The sequence below is a fragment of the Varanus komodoensis genome, unplaced genomic scaffold, assembly GCF_004798865.1.
Source record: "Varanus komodoensis strain SLA01 unplaced genomic scaffold, ASM479886v1 scaffold2, whole genome shotgun sequence".
In the NCBI taxonomy this organism is placed as follows: Eukaryota; Metazoa; Chordata; class Lepidosauria; order Squamata; family Varanidae; genus Varanus; species Varanus komodoensis.
Window position 1 is genome coordinate 22,754,487 of NW_025335568.1, and position 16,121 is coordinate 22,770,607.

Genomic DNA, 16,121 nt, shown 5'->3' on the forward strand with positions numbered 1-16,121 from the left:
CTTCCTATAGAGGATCTTCTCAGCCATCTCTTACCTTTGATGATGAGCCAGGAGGGAACCTACTATAGGGCCTTCTCATTTGTGGCACCTCAAATTTGGAATGCTCTCCCCAAAGGAGGGTTGCTTGATGCCAAATCAGATGGCTGTTTGGTACTAGGTGAATATCTTTTTCTTTGCCCTCATTCTATACATTTCTGAGCTTTTTGAACTGATTTGTATGCACTGCTTTTCTGCTTTTCTTGTTTATGTTATATTTTTAGACAACTGAGTTTTCTTGCATTGCTGTATTTTTCATCATACACATTCTATGAAGTGATTATTGGGTTGAATGGGTTAGACATTTTCCAAATATGAATATGGAATTTTCCAATTATTTCCCCATTATGAAACTTCAGAATCTCTTTGTTGCTTTTATGGCACTTAAGGCATGGAACAACCTTAATTTTCATGGTTCTCCTGCATAGATTTTGCAAGAACTTTACCTCTTTTCTTAAACTGAAGTTTTTTTGATCTGAAAAATCAATGTGGATTTATAGCTTTTGAAATTCTGGACAAAGAAAACAGTGTCAAGTGAGTTCAGCATAAAAATTGGTGTTTAAGCAAATTTCTTCCTATTATCATTTTTAACAGGATGCCATTTAGAAATACACTCTTTAGGGAAAACAAACCTTGTAAGGTATACTGTATTCAAGATGTATGGCTAATTTTAGTAATCAAGTGGAGCAAAGAGAATAATATATAGCAATGCAAACTACCCTTAATGGTTAGATTTAAGAGTTTAATAATTACACACTTTTTACATTATGAAAATAAGTCATAAATAGTGTAAAAATAATTCTGAAGATCAACTTCTTACAAGCTAGGAACAAAAACCAAATACAAAACTCAAACAGGAACAATTTAAAAACTGAAAAGAACAGGAGAAACCAGAATAATTGATTTTTTTAAAAAAAGAAAATAAAGCAAATAATTCATAACATTTTATGAGGTTCAGTCTTGAATTAAGTCTGAAGTAGAGGCCACAATAAAGTAGAAATGCATAACAAATAAAATGGTGATTTAAATCTTGCAATTATTTACAGGACCATATTGTTTTTACAGTAATAGGACAATCAGAATGTGATATGGAAATGACCTATAACGTCTCCCACAGTGACAATTGGATACAACCTCCTTTCTTAAAAGTAACTGCTATGAAATATGAAAATGACTGCACATACAGTTCAATAAAAAAGTAAAAAATGCAAATAAAAATATAATATTTTCCAAAACAAAAACAATCAGATACATACACCTTTTAAAAATTACTAGGCTGCATAATACTATATTTCCCAAGCATGTACAATGGCATAATATCCACAGTGAATGCACGCAGTCCATTGGGTAGCTGTTCAGTGTGAGCCTCAGTGAAATGCTGAAGAGCTGCACAAGGCCCTCACAGAATTCTGGAAGAGCCCCCACTCATTTTACTGGGGTTTGCACAGGACAGCCACATAGAGATCTCGGCCATCATTAACAATATGCAAAAACTCATCCTTCTCCAAATCAAATTCTTCCCAATGATTTCAGATTCGTAGCCAGCATGATTGAGGACATTCTGATTGATTTGCAACTAAATGTAGAGAGGTAAACCCTGAAGGTCCCAGGTTGAACAAGGCCCCTGGTTCTCCAAAGAAAGATCATTCAGTTCTGAGCAGCATAATTAACAGGGTGTGCCTCAAATGTCCCCCATTGCAATAGCTGCAAGCAAGCAAACAAAAACACCCTCCAATATTACAGAAGGCTCATCCTTTCAAACATCAATTTAACCGTTCTGCTGACTGGATCACATGTTCAGACAGCACTAGGAAGAAAGCAAGGTGAGAGACGTGTAGCCAAACCACTGGATATCATTTTCACAGCACCAGACTATTCAGAGCTCTAGTGAGATGCCACATAAGGGCAAAAGGCAATTAGCAAAAGAAAATGGGAATTGTTGCTATTGGGTGTATTCTCATGGTCTGCAGCAAGTGAGGGACATGTAGACTTTTTACGTGTTTGATTTAATTTTGGAAAAGTAGCTTTTCAAGTGAAAATAGAAAAGCTTTCCTCAATAAAACACAAAAGCTGCAGATTTATATGATGATCAAGCAAAGAAAAGATATGTTATCAAAGCCTTAACTTCTTGTAAATGAGCGTAGCTATTCTTGTAGCTTTTACTCTTAAAAATAATTACACAAAACAATTACATGGTAAAAAGCAAATCCAACAGAGTTGGATTCAAAACAAATCCTACAATCACAGGGTTAACAATGCCCTGTATAAATCAGAGTTGCACCCAGTGTTTTTAAATAGTGAATTAGGACCTACAATTATGTTATTGGATTGATGTTTGCCTAGTTCTTAAATAGTCTTAACATTTTAGGGCTTTTTAATTGCACCAAAATTAATTAAAAAACCCCAGAAACAACAGAAAAGTCTAACAGATATCTTTGCAGTACCACATAAAGCTAAAATACTTTCACTACTGTACATAATACTGACTTTGGAGGACAATGTATTTCAAGTCTTTACAGCATATGCACTTATTGTAAATAGGTATGAAGCGTTGGCATTCTGATACTTCCCATAAGAAAAATTATGTGACAAGGATAAATATACCATCTCCACCTCCAGAGCTTTAGGATGCTTTAATGCTCACAAGGAGCTCCTACATGGCCATTCACCTCAATGGAAGAGGGTATCCCTGTAAACACAAACTATGTCCACATGGATCTCTTCCCCACTCCCATTTTAAATGAACATGATAAACAAGTAGATGTGGGGGCACAAAATTGGAACCTCTGGATTAGGGTGATTAAGCTTCTTACAGATACAGTAGGGAACACTAATACCACTAAGCCTTTCATAATGTCTTTTGATAATTCTAAAAGTATGCATGGATTAGAAAAAGAAATGTTTAGTTCTGTTGAACTGTGATTTGCACCTTATCCCATTCAGTCAACTGTTTTCTATGCATCCTGAAAGATAGTAACTACTCAGTTACTGTAGATTAAAAGAAAGCAGATTCTTAGGTTATGGAACTAAGGAAAGGTGAATCTGAAATACATGGCTTACAGGCATACTCTTTGTTAAAACACCCATGAAGACTGGCACCAACAGAGGGTGGGACAGCAAAGGAAAATAATTCTTAAAAAGAAGCTGGGGGTGTAGAATGTAAGTAAGCTCATGCCATTTCCAATATTTGAGATTTTTAAAAGATCACTCCACCAAATCTACACATTTTAAAGAAAAGGAAAAGTATAGGAAGAATACCACTAAGACAATACTGGCTGGATGTAAATGCCAACAGAAGATAAACTTTATAAAAAGAACAAATATTTTAGCATCAAAAGCATTCCAAAAGATCTACAGAAAGGCACTGCTTCTCTTTAGAAAGTAACTGTATGGTCAAAATGCACATATTTGTACTTTTATCAGGCAATATAGATAGTCCTAGATATTTTCAAGAATCAGGCACCATTTTGGGATACTCCTGCTAAGGTTATTCACAATCTAACAGATGAGTAAACTTACAGTACAGCTCTACCAGGATAATACCATTGTTATAATGGCATAATAACATTATTATGGAATGGACTCCTGCCATGAAAAAGTTCAATTACAGTGAATCTGAATTAAAATAAAGAGGTATACCAGTCTCACAGAGAAATAAATGCTTAAAAAAGAGAAGACAAGAAATCAGCTAAGGTCTGACATATTGTGACCGTTGCTGGGTGAGTGCCATCAAAATATCTACTATGTTTCCTGCAATTCCTGTCTCTGGAAAGTAACACCACAATACTGAGTAATATCTGTGAGTATCAGCTCATATATTCACATCACTTGCTACATTTTCCTTAGATATGCATGGCCAAGGACGGTTGCTAGTACAGGTACTGTATAGAGCAAATTATTTCATATCAGCTGGTACAGTTTAATTGGTTCATAATCATACCATCTAGGAGTTTCATTTTACTCTAAAAGTAGTGCTAGATGCTTTGTTGTTGCTCATTCAAAGACGGATTGAAAATATCCGTCTCTTTGCAAGTGCTTGCTGCGTAAGTGGTAAGGGTCCCCCGTGAGGTTCAACAAAGGTGCTTTGCCTTTAGTGGCATGCTGGCAAACTGCATTGCAGGTCACTACAAGAACTAGTAGCTCTGTTTGCAGCTCTCCTATCCTCACCCAGCCTTCCTACTCCATGCTGCCTCTTCATGTAATGTCAATAGAGTTAGTGTAACTTGACCGAGCAGAAAGAGAGTTCAGGAGAAAGTGCTCACTGATTTTCCATTCTTGATGCACCGCCCAGGTATGTGTGCTGGAATGGAGGAGATAAACAGCTCTGTTTAGCTCTATCGGGAACCTTCTATAAATGGGCACTACTTTTGGCAAAGGAAAGCTCATTCCCTGGTGTTTTAAAATAACAAACGGCATAAATGGAGCCATGTGTGCTTCAGTGTCCTGCAATACAACACTCTGATGAAGCATGTGCTTGGAATGCACTGCCTCAGAGTACAGGCCCCTTGTTAGTTAACCGAAGGAGAATGCTTTGTAAGTTCTGACTGGGTTCACAGGATCCCTGTATACTATGGTTGTGTTTTAAAGCCATGGAAGGTTGTGGCAGATGCTGAAGAGTCAAGCCACAGGAGCCAGGTGCTGTCTTCTTGTGTGAACCCAGTAAATGTAATCCTAAAACTTGAGCTGGGGCAATCAAGCCAATGAACTCACTGGCATAGGGCCAGCATTAAAATGATACATTAAGTGTATAAGGGATGCCATCATGAATGTCTCATATTACAGAGAAGCTGATTGCAGATTAATATATAAACAGATGATGGATGAAAGCCAATAGTATCTGTCTGCCAATAAGATGGACACATGCCCGTTATCTCTGCTGCTGCCAACGTGCTCCATCACATGACCCCCAAATCTGCTCCCTAGAGTTGGAGGATCTTCTAGAGAAGATTTGGGGGACATAGGGGAGAACTGGACCGCAAAATCCTGCTACACAAGGGAATGTTCCCTTGTTTGACATTGGATGACACACTACATTTTGTTTGCAAGTGTTTTAAAATTAGAAGATTCACATACATGTACATAAACAATAACTGATTTGATTTCTCTTATTTAGGCATTTGAAAACTTTCAATCCTACCTTTCCATTAACTTAGGCAGATTACATTATAAGAATAAAATCACAACAAAAAAGATGTAGCAAAGGGAAATAACCCTTTCTCTGAATTCCCTGAGCATCTGATTTCCCCAACCACACTGTTGCTCAGAAGTTATCACGAAAACCTTGAAAAATGTTTGTTAGAAATGTTAAGATGAAACCTTTAGTGTTAAAGTTGTCATTGAGGAAATGCTGCTTCCCCACTGGAAACATAAATCTACATGGGAAAAAAAGTCTTTTTGTTAAAAGGAAAGGGAAATGAAAAACAGAACTCAGCTCTAGAGCTCCAATTGAGTGCTAGGTATAAGACAATACCAAGCTAATAATGAGTAGCATGATCATTATGCCTCTACTTTTAAAGGGACACCTAGAACATTTTGCAACAACTAATACTTATTTCCAGGAACACATCAGTGTGTGATAAAAATTCCATACTCACTTCTTTTGTTTGTTTACATGTGTATGACACATCTTATTTGGTCAGATATTAAACATTTTTTCATGACTATAAAGAAAAGTATAATCACTGTTTCAACACTGACAGTGATTATTATCACGTTGCTAAAGCAAAGTGGCACAGTATGCAACATAAATTAATTTCTCAGGATGGCTACAAATGTACTTTAAGAGAATAAGGCTAAACATAAAGATGTTAAGCAGTTGCAATCAAAATAGTTAAATGAAGATTTTTTTAAAAAAGAATATGCAACACACTTCTAATGCATGTCTACTCAGAAGTAAACCATTCTGTGGAGCTCATTCTCACTAAGTATATAGAATTGTAGCCTGAAATTCAGATGAAAATAATGAAGCATTTGAAATAAATTTGTTACCAACATGCAATAACAATTCTTTTCTTCCATATTCCACATTTGTTGGGCTACAGAACCCCAAAACATGTCAACTATAGCAGTAAAAAAGGTAAATGAACAAGTAACCATGTAAATACAATCAGCTTCCCACTTTGTAGTGGAAAAGACATCACAGATCTCAAAAAAAGAGGTTGATACTGAATGAAATTGAACACAAGTGTGTTCTTCAAATGTGTCCATAAGCATGAATGCAGAAGAAGTTACTGAACTGAAGTGTTAAGCAAATAAAATTAAATAAATTTTCCAAAATCCTACAAGCACTTGTCTTTTCATCAGGAACTTCTAAAATCCAAATGGCAAGCCATATAAAGTACATCAGTTCCATTATTTTAGAGGAAGGCATGTTGTGGTATCTTCTGTTAAGAATACCCTCTCCCCTATCTCAAAACACAATATGTGAAACACATATTGCACCAATTCTTGAAGAAGGCCATTTTGTCCTCCAGTTGATACTATCATCGAAAGATCCATTCGGCATTTCTCTGCAATTTTGTCATCCAACTCACAAAGCAAGATCTTCATGCTTCTTTCCTTCTTGGGTAAATAATCAACTGGGCCTGATGTTGAAATCCACCCAATGTGAATGTCTCGTGACTGTGAACAGTGCAAGCAAATGGAGGCTGATGAACAGGGATCACCTTTTGCTGCTGTAGACAAAGGTGGTTTCCTAACTCAGAAGACTGAAAGCCATCCACCATCGGAAGGAACTGCAGTTCCCTCCAAATTCGAGACCATCGTCTTAATCTCCTCCTCTTATCATTTTTTTGCAATGAGCCATGGTGTGACTCCCTTGAGATGACAAAAAGAACAAAAACAATTCAGGTGTCTGAACTGAAATTGACAGCAGCAACCAAGGTAGCATATGAGATGATCACACCACAAGCTGTTTTGGCACACACGTCATGCTTTTGATTTTAGTCAGCGCAGCGAGTATGGGGTGGGGTGGGGGGTATAGACCAGTGATACAGTTTATGCAAGTGAATATGGAAGCCAAGTCACTATATTCCAATGGCAATTAGGTACAGTACGTTTCCTAGCACTGAGCTCATATTTGGTCACAATTTCATGTAAACTAGTCCATGGCACTTGTCCATGCAAATCCACAAGTCAAAACAAAACAAAACTGCAGAAATGGAAAACTGCACAAACAACAAATGTCTATCAGTGTCCCCCCAATAGAGACTAACTCTGTCAAGAGACTAGTACTTGACTTGCAAGTTTCTCACACAGTTTATGTTTCATCCAATTGCAGATGTATGTGAAGGATAGATGTACACATGGACTACTGCAAACAAGTGGAAGCAGCTACATGTAAACATATTTCAGACTTTTCAGACTTGTAAAACCAATGGTTCCATTTCAACTATAAATACAAGAGGTGGAGCATTATATATACAACTTCATGCTTGCAAAGTTAGATTCATCACTGCAAAGAGACAAAAAGAAACATCACAGTAATGTTAGTATTGTAATATTAAAATGATTGGTGTAAACTGTTTAAAAGTTGGGTTGGATAAAGAGATGTGAGAACAGCATTCCTCACACAGAACAGGGCACTCACTGCTCTCATGAACAGAAAAACGGTGACAGAATTCTCTGATCAAAGCATGTTCTGGTGAGTTAAGGCAGCAAGGGAATCAGCAAACGCTTTCCTTTTTATAGTCTAAGTATTTGCTTAATATCCTACAATTCTCCCGACTTAATGTTCACATTTTGCTGCTTTGGGTTCTATGAGGATCAAAATAGAGAAACATAAAGACATTTGAAGGACTCACCTTCTGCCAACAGCCAGGCATTGGTAACCCATCTGGTCCCTGTTTGAAGAACAAAATTCAAGTTAGTCACATCAAACACCCACACCGTTCCATATGTCACAAATTGCAAACTAATGTAGGAAGATGAGTAAAATTCTAATGTTCAATAGAAGAATGGGTGGGATGCATGAGGATTTTCTCTCTATATAAATACATATATATGTATATATATAATTTAGTGTTCCTCCTATTTGTTGAAGAAAAATTCACCAGCACCACCATCAATGGTTGGCATGAAATCATAGGAACACCTTAAAGATTAACAAATGCCTTATTTCATGCAAATATATGCATAGCTTTGATATCTACAGTGATCCATATAAAATAGTGATAATGGAAGGACAATTAGGGTTCCAATCCAGCAATAAGCATGTTATGGTCAGCCTTTAACAATTCACTGTCTAGGATCAATTATGCAACGGAGTTGGTCTAGTTGGTCCACTTGGGCAGGACTAGATAGATTTGGGAAAGGATAAATTATTCAAGAAAATTCTTTTCATGACCAAGAGGCTATCATTTCTATCTGGAGTTCATAGGAATTATCCTTCCATGAATAAGTTAATTCAGTTATTGACATTTATACCATATTTTCATAAGAAATTAACATTATTTGAAAGAAAAATTAAACAAATGAATTAACTGAAAGAGTGGCAAGGGCATTGTCTTAACTAGTATTTGCTTAGAAGTTCTTAATGGGTAATAAATTATACTTTGTTATTTTGTATTTTAATGTATTATTGTAATTATTTGCATAATTCTATCTACATGTGTAAATGCTTGTGAATATTGGATATTCCCAATTTCCTGTTTCATCCCCAAAGGTCTTCAATGTGTTCTGAGCAGTTTGTTGGATGCAGCAGGGGGTGAAGTTGGAATTGGTCCCCCAAAGCCCTGCTGCACATACAAAGCTTTAGCCCCTGTCTATTCTTACCAAGACAGAACCATTAAAGAAGTTTAGAATTTTATCATGTACACCCAGAATCTGCTTTCAAGCAATAAGATTCAGAAATAGTCTTCACTGGCTTAATTTTAAGCGAGTTTATTTCAGATACTAACTGCTATTTTTTAACCCTCTAATCTGGTGCTTAGGTTAATAATCCATTACTGTTGAATCAGTGCAACATCATAAATAATAGTAGTACCCTGGCACTGAAAAATGACAAACCACTGAAAATGTTTAGGATTAGGGCTAAATTTACAAATATTGGTTCTGATTGTTTGTATGATTCCACTTAACCTAGACACGACAGTGAGATTGTTAGCATGTATGACCAAGTCGGGAACAGACTGATAATTTACATTATTGGCCTGTAAATGATGGGAAAAATCTGTCCCCAAAATGTGTTCCATTTTTTATTTACAATTCTGATTCGAACAGTTGTGTTCTTTGCACTGGGGTTGCCTATCTGCTAGTAATTCTGAGAAACCCTGGTGATTTCCTACTCCTTTTTGTGGAACTCTTCAATAACTCAAACAAAATATATGGTTAGCTGCCAATAAATTTGCCTTATGGGGTCATATCCATAGGATAGTCTTCCTTTATTTCCAGACAGAAATGATACTGTAAAAGCAAACATGTTTTCAAGAATGATGAAGGCATGCAACCAAATACATGAACTATAGGTTATCATTAGAGGCAAACAAAATATAACATGGAGTTTATACTCAAAGATTTTCCTGATATTTTTGATTAGAAACACTGTGCTTAAAAGAAAACCTACTTAACTTTAACATTCACCTTTAAAGAATCGTGCTTAAACTACAAACAGTATCAAAACATGCAGATCAACGGCTAATCATTAAAAAGCCTTTGGAGTTTTCTAGAAATGGGTAGATAATAGTTTTTAAAATTATAGTTTGACAATATTGAAAATAAAGAGTGTTGCCAGATTGGTACAAAGGAGAAGGATCAACAAGTAGAGTTTTAGTATAGGTAGGAGTTTGAACTCATGCTAACATAGAGTGGAGGAACTGCTGTGTCTATTGTGGGGAATTAAGTTCCAAAGGAAAGACTGTTACATTGAAAACATTTAAGAAACAAAGACACTGAGGGCTTTGGGCTGCAGGCCATTAACTACTTACAAAGGTCTGATAAATTTTATTTTCAAATGTGCATTGCATTCCAGTCAAAAGTGGAACTGATTATGTGGGCTCTGATTATGTAAACAAGGACCACAAGACCAATTCCCCATCAATGCCTCCTATATGTCTATCTAATTTTAGGCAAAAGGACTTATATCCTAATCTTGAAACATTGGATTGGATTCATACTGCATCGTACTTAGAGTAGGTTCATTGAAATCAGTGAGAATTCAGTTACTCATGAATAGTTTATGAATAATGTGATTTCTAAGCATGATAAGGTCAGTCCAGAAGAAACCTCCATGGAGTGTTCGGTTCAAAATGTGTGAAAAGAAAGTTCCCACTGTCAATATCAGGGAAATATTTTTATTCATACTTAATAGAGTTACATGTGCAGAATATTACCTTGACAAGAGGCAGACTGGAACAGCTCTCAGTCATTCCATATTCTATAACTCTAGTTAGATATTTGCTTGAACGTATGAGAGGTTAATCCGTATACTGAGATGGATGCTGGTCCTATTCCTTATGTCTCTGGGCATGCTGGATCCACACCCCTCAGTTCTGCCTAAAACCAGGAAGGTTTGGACAGAGGAGTAGAATGCAAGTCGGAATCTCTGCAGGATTGGGAATCCTGATAAGGCAGGGACTGGCAATCACACAGAGTTCTACACATGCTCAACCAACCATGAACAGAACTCTCATCCAGACCTTGCTGGCTCTGTGGGGACAGGTGGGCAGGCAGCTTGTCTAGAGACACAGGGAATGGGCCTGACATGCACGGTTTCTTTCTGGGGCACACTTTAAGCCTCGAATGTCTCTCGAATGCTGAGCAGAGGTTGTGTGTGCAGTGGAGCTCATGGCTACAGTCCTTGGTGTGTGTGCATTGCTTCATTTATTTAAACAGGGGGCTGTTCATAGACACAATCTGGGAAGTAAGATGTCTTCAATGGATGTACCTTCTTCTCACCGCTACTCATTTGTTTTCCTTTTCCTCATTCTTGTTACTGCTCACTTTCTGAGAGGGAAATGTGAAGAGGCAGCAAGGAGCAAAAGTAGGAGGCCAGGTGGCTCTACACTGCAGTAGGCAGCCTTCTGGAAAGTGGACCATGACAAGCTCCTAGCCTTGCCAACCTGATGCCAGCCCTGGGTGGAGCTATTCCCTCTACTAAAGTTAACAAGTCTCCATAGGCAGGCAGGGATGAGAGAACTTAGTGGTTTGGAGTGCCTGTATGCACAGTGAAACCTCATGTTGCTATTACAATGGAAGTGTATTACTGATTCCAGACCGGTGCGTTTCAGGTTATTTATTTTTTCAGTGAACACAACTAATATTACCTCAGTTCTATTATAAGAAAGGAAAAGCCACGCACTCGAGACTCAGAATGGTAAACCATATTCAAAATGGTTGTGAGGTAAGGTAAAATTCACACCCATGGGCAAAGCAAGCAAAACTGTCAGTCAGTCAGTCAGTCAGTCAGTCAGTCAGTCATATGTATCTGCCTTGGGTCAGCAGAAAGGGCTGCTTCATTCACTGTGAGCCTGGCAGAAAACATTTGGGTGGTGTTGACAAGGATGGGAAGACAAACACTCCTGAAGGAGAACTCATACTTATTGCAAACGTTGGAATAAAACAAGCTCAGATCCACCATGGGATGCAAGTGCAAAGTGCTTCGTGTTACGCTTCAGATGTTGATAGGATGCGTGACCTCTGGGTGCTGTTATTTTCAGCAAATCAGCCAGTTTGATCATGCACATGCATGTATGGGGACGTATAATGTAAAGTCGGTCATTGCAAACTTTACATTGGAAACAACTGACTGGAAACACAGGAATCACATGCAGGGTTGGAAGGAAAGAGCAATACTGTACCAATTGGCAAGGGGCATCCAGCCCATCCAGGCCTGGCTGGCCTGGCTCCCCTTTTTCCCCCTTAATTCCACGGAATCCCTGTTTGTAAAGATTAACTTGCAGCGTTACTAAGAAATATCTTTTGCATTGACTTAGCTGGAATAAGCAAAACAGGAATGAAAGAAAAGGAGGAGCAAGCTAACAAGGAGGGTGAACAATAATGATGCTGGCAGGTTAACTTCCTAGAAATAAGCCAAGTATCAAGGACAACTGAGCTATGTGATAAACAACTAGCATTCTGAAGGCAAGCACTTACACAGAAAATTATGCACAAATCTGCCATGAATACCTGTTCTATTTTAACAATTTAAGATGTTGTTTTAAAAGAAGCGAGGCCAAATGTCTGCTAGATTTTTTTAACATCCTGAACAAATAGGTTCTTTGCTCTGAATGAATACCAGCATTACAGAGAAAGCTGTAGCTTGTTCCTCCTTCTGTTATGACATCCTACTATATTATCTACTGTAAGAGGAGACATTTCCAATACATGAGTGAGACATACCAATGGGCAAGGTGCATCTAATCCCGGGGCACCCTGTTCTCCTTTCTCCCCTTTAGGCCCCTTTTTGCCTTTCTTTCCCTTTTCCCCCTGTGGATACAACAGTTTGCATAAAACAAAGGTTTCATTCTTTTCAGGGAAAAATAGAGATGTTTTAAAAGATGTTTTAAATTTTATTTTTAGCCAATGGAGGGCTGAAAGGACACTTACCACAGTGTTCTAGTTTGCACGAGGCATTATGTGGAAAAATAGATTATATGGTGATCATGAGCAACAATTGCAGTTTGGTTGTATTGAGTTTCTGTTTTGATATCATCATGCATGCTTTGAATCCTAAAGCAAGATTTGAAGCAATGACCCAAATGAAAGCCCTTTTAAATAAAAGGGAAATCAAGTGCACATAAGAATACCATCTGCTTCTATGTGTGCACACACAACTCTGAATTGGAGTTTCCATGGAAAATCGATAATGTTTTCCGTTTGTCAGTAAGGAAGCTGTTTTCCTAACAATGCTGCACTTCAATATTTAGGGTTGAAAGCTTAACTCAGAATTGGGCTCATGAAAACTGAACTTATGCATATAGATATGATTAATAAAGTGGGATGAGTTGAAAAAACAAGTTAAACTGAATCTTTTGTGCATTTTAATGCGGTCAATTTGCTGCAACCTTTCTTTTCCCAATTATTTTTTGTTTATTAGTTCTAATGCATTATTTGCCAAAATGCTCTGCTAATCTCTTTCTTTAAAGTTCATTAAGGGTCATTTGTTGCCTAGAAAAATCAAATTTTTGAATTCTGCAAAAGGATTCAAAAGAATAAAGTTTTTTTGATCTATATATACTCTAATATTTTTCCAATGGGTCTTTTCTCTTCAATTAAAATTACAATAAAATGTTCATTGGCATCTTTCATGGACTAAAGTATCACTTTCAGAGTTTAGTTATGTGCCTGAAGATAGAACTGCTTTTAAGAAAGTGCACATTATGGAAATTTCAGAATGTAGAGTTAATGTGACAGATTTTACTAGACAGATTTCATGTTTAAAAATAGTTTGCTATTTATGAAAATCATTTCATCTCCAGTCAGTGGGAGACAGCTTGAGAGCTAATTTAAAATTGATTTTACAACCAATTGGTTGATCATAACAGTAAATGAAGTTCAGTATCTCTCAAAGTTTTCAACACAACCAAAGTGCTTTGATTAAAAAAAGCCAAAACAAAACAAACAAGAACCTACCATCAAACAGAATGAGGGAAAATTAGAGGTTGGAGAAATAGCAGAAGGAAAATTAGTAGAATAAAATGAGGAGCAACCAAGGAAGGATTGTCAAGGTCGTGGCTTTAGGTAACTATAATTGATGAGGAAAAGGGTAAAAAAGACAAGAGGAATTGTAAGGAAACAAGGTAAAAGGAGAAGGAGGGATGCACCTCTGAAAAGGGAAGCAAGATTAGGATGACATATAGCAAATGGACATCCACTCATTTTCTCACCAAAAATTATATGCATCCATTTACAGCAGAAAATAAAATGTTTGATACAGTCCCTTATTAACATAGCATTATTTAACAAGCCAGGGCATACATTCTATAGAATCAATGAGAAACTCTCAAAGACCTCCAAAGAGTTAGGCTTTCACCTTAAGTTAATGGAAGAAATTAAGTATCGTGCTGAAATATATTTAAAAACTGACATTACACAACACACATGATATACTATGGCATATAAGACAAACATTCCAATGAGAATCAAACACATATCCATGGAGAGATATACTGTATTACATTATATGAACAATATGATTCATTTATCTTGTCTGTGTGCCAAAATGTTTTGGAATACTGTGGAGAAAAAGGCAGAAACTGCAGACCTTAGAGGAAGTAACACCAAGAATTGTGCCTCCAATTCGTAGCACAGCAGGGAGCCAATGACCTTAAAAGTAACCTGGAATGAGCAAATCCATTATTTCCAGAAGGGGACAGGTCAACAAAACTTGCACACCAGGAAGCTCCAAAGACCCGTCCTGATCCAGAAAGCAGTATTTCCACTTGTGTTCAGAATACACTTTCAGAATTGTTAGCTTTCCGTTGTGGGACTGATGGATCCTGATTTCACGGCAGATCAAACAGGACCACAGCAGAAGTGCTGGTTCCGACCCAAGGCATGGAGCTTTGTCTGAATCAATGTTTCTGTTCAGAATGGTAACCAAAGTGATGTGCATAGAACATTTTGTCTTTTGTACTGAAAATGTGAGAGGTGCTCCACCCTTGATTAAATAATACGGTACCCCAAATGTGAATTACAGTTTCAAGGGCAAGCACTTGTGTTCAACAGTCTTAATTGACTGAACGTGCCTATGGAGTGGCATTGTGATTCCACACTATCCTTAATATATATGTATAGTTATTTCTTGCCTAGGACAGACAGCGAAGTGGCTTAGCACAAAGTTATTATAGCTCATTGAGAGACAGATGGAGTGAATGACAGGTACAGTTAGAGGAAACATAAAGAAAGCCTGATTGAAAACTATGGCAAAGCTGTAGAACCAAAGATGGATCTGAAGAAATTGCAAGGATTGGCTTATGAGAAATATTTCAATATTTTGCCTAAGATGCTAAAGTGTCTCAGACAGAGCCTTAGTCCCATAATCTTTTCAAAATGTGACCAGGAAGTATCACAGTGAACATTTTAATTTAGATTCTAAGGAATAGAAAAGCAGCAATGAATTCGAAAGGCAGCTCACATTCATTCCGTGCTCATAGAAAACACAGGGAAAATCTATGTAGTTACCAAAATAATGAACAAACAAATTAATAAACACCTGGTGTTGAGGACCCCCAGGATGCTGGTCCTGGGGGACTTCAATATCCATGCCGAGGCTAGTCTGACCGGGGCGGCTCAGGACTTCATGGCCTCCATGATGGCCATGGGGCTGTCTCAACATGTCACCGGCCCGACCCATGAACGTGGACACACTCTGGACCTGGTTTTCTCGACGGGGCAGGAAGAGGGTGGTCTGAGGGTGAGGAATTTATGCTTGACTCCCCTGTCATGGTCAGATCACTTCCTAGTGAGGTTTGTGCTCGAGAGCGACATCTCCCTCTGTAAGGGTGCAGACCCGATTGTGTGGGTCCGCCCCCGGAGCCGGATGGATCCGGAAGGATTCCTGAAGGCTCTGGGGGAGTTTCTGGCTGACAAGACGGGTGCTCCTGTCGAGGCTCTGGTTGAACTGTGGAATGGGGAGATGACCAGGGCTGTAGACACGATCGCTCCTAAGCATACTCTCCCACCGGGCAGAGCCCGCTCTTCCCCTTGGTACACTCCAGAATTGAGGGCAATGAAGCAGGTTGGGAGACGGCTAGAGCGTAGGTGGAGGAAATCACGGGATGAATCTGACCGAACACACTTAAGAGCCCACTATCGGGCCTATGCTGTGGTGGTGAGGGCGGCGAAAAAGAGACACTTCTCCGCTTCCATTGCCTCCTCACAATGCCGTCCGGCGGAGCTCTTTCGAGTGGTGCAAGGCCTGGTTCACCCAGGGCCGAAGGAAGAGCTGATTCCACCCTCAAAGGCCTGCTGTGACAACTTTGCCGAGCATTTTAGGGAGAAAATCGCTCAGATTCGTCACGAGCTGGATTCCACTATTGATTCAGAGGTTTTAAGGGAGACACCAACGCTGCCGTCTGGTCCAGAATTATTGGATGAATTTCAGTTATTGCGGCCCGATGATGTGGACAAGGAGCTTGGACGAGTAC

General features: G+C 38.3%; 1 protein-coding gene across 1 annotated transcript in view; it reads right to left on the bottom strand.

Moving 5' to 3' along the window:
* Window positions 1-7,299: 7,299 nt before the first annotated feature.
* Window positions 7,300-16,121, bottom strand: part of COL25A1 (collagen type XXV alpha 1 chain) — a 321,936-nt gene continuing 313,114 nt past the window's right edge. Inside the window, exons 36-38 of the mRNA XM_044428504.1 lie at window positions 11,832-11,909; window positions 7,839-7,877; window positions 7,300-7,489 (exon numbers count right to left, since the gene is read on the bottom strand). Of these exons, the coding sequence (XP_044284439.1) occupies window positions 7,487-7,489; window positions 7,839-7,877; window positions 11,832-11,909 (120 nt within the window). The 3' untranslated portion in view covers window positions 7,300-7,486. The remainder of the gene's footprint in view (window positions 7,490-7,838; window positions 7,878-11,831; window positions 11,910-16,121) is intronic.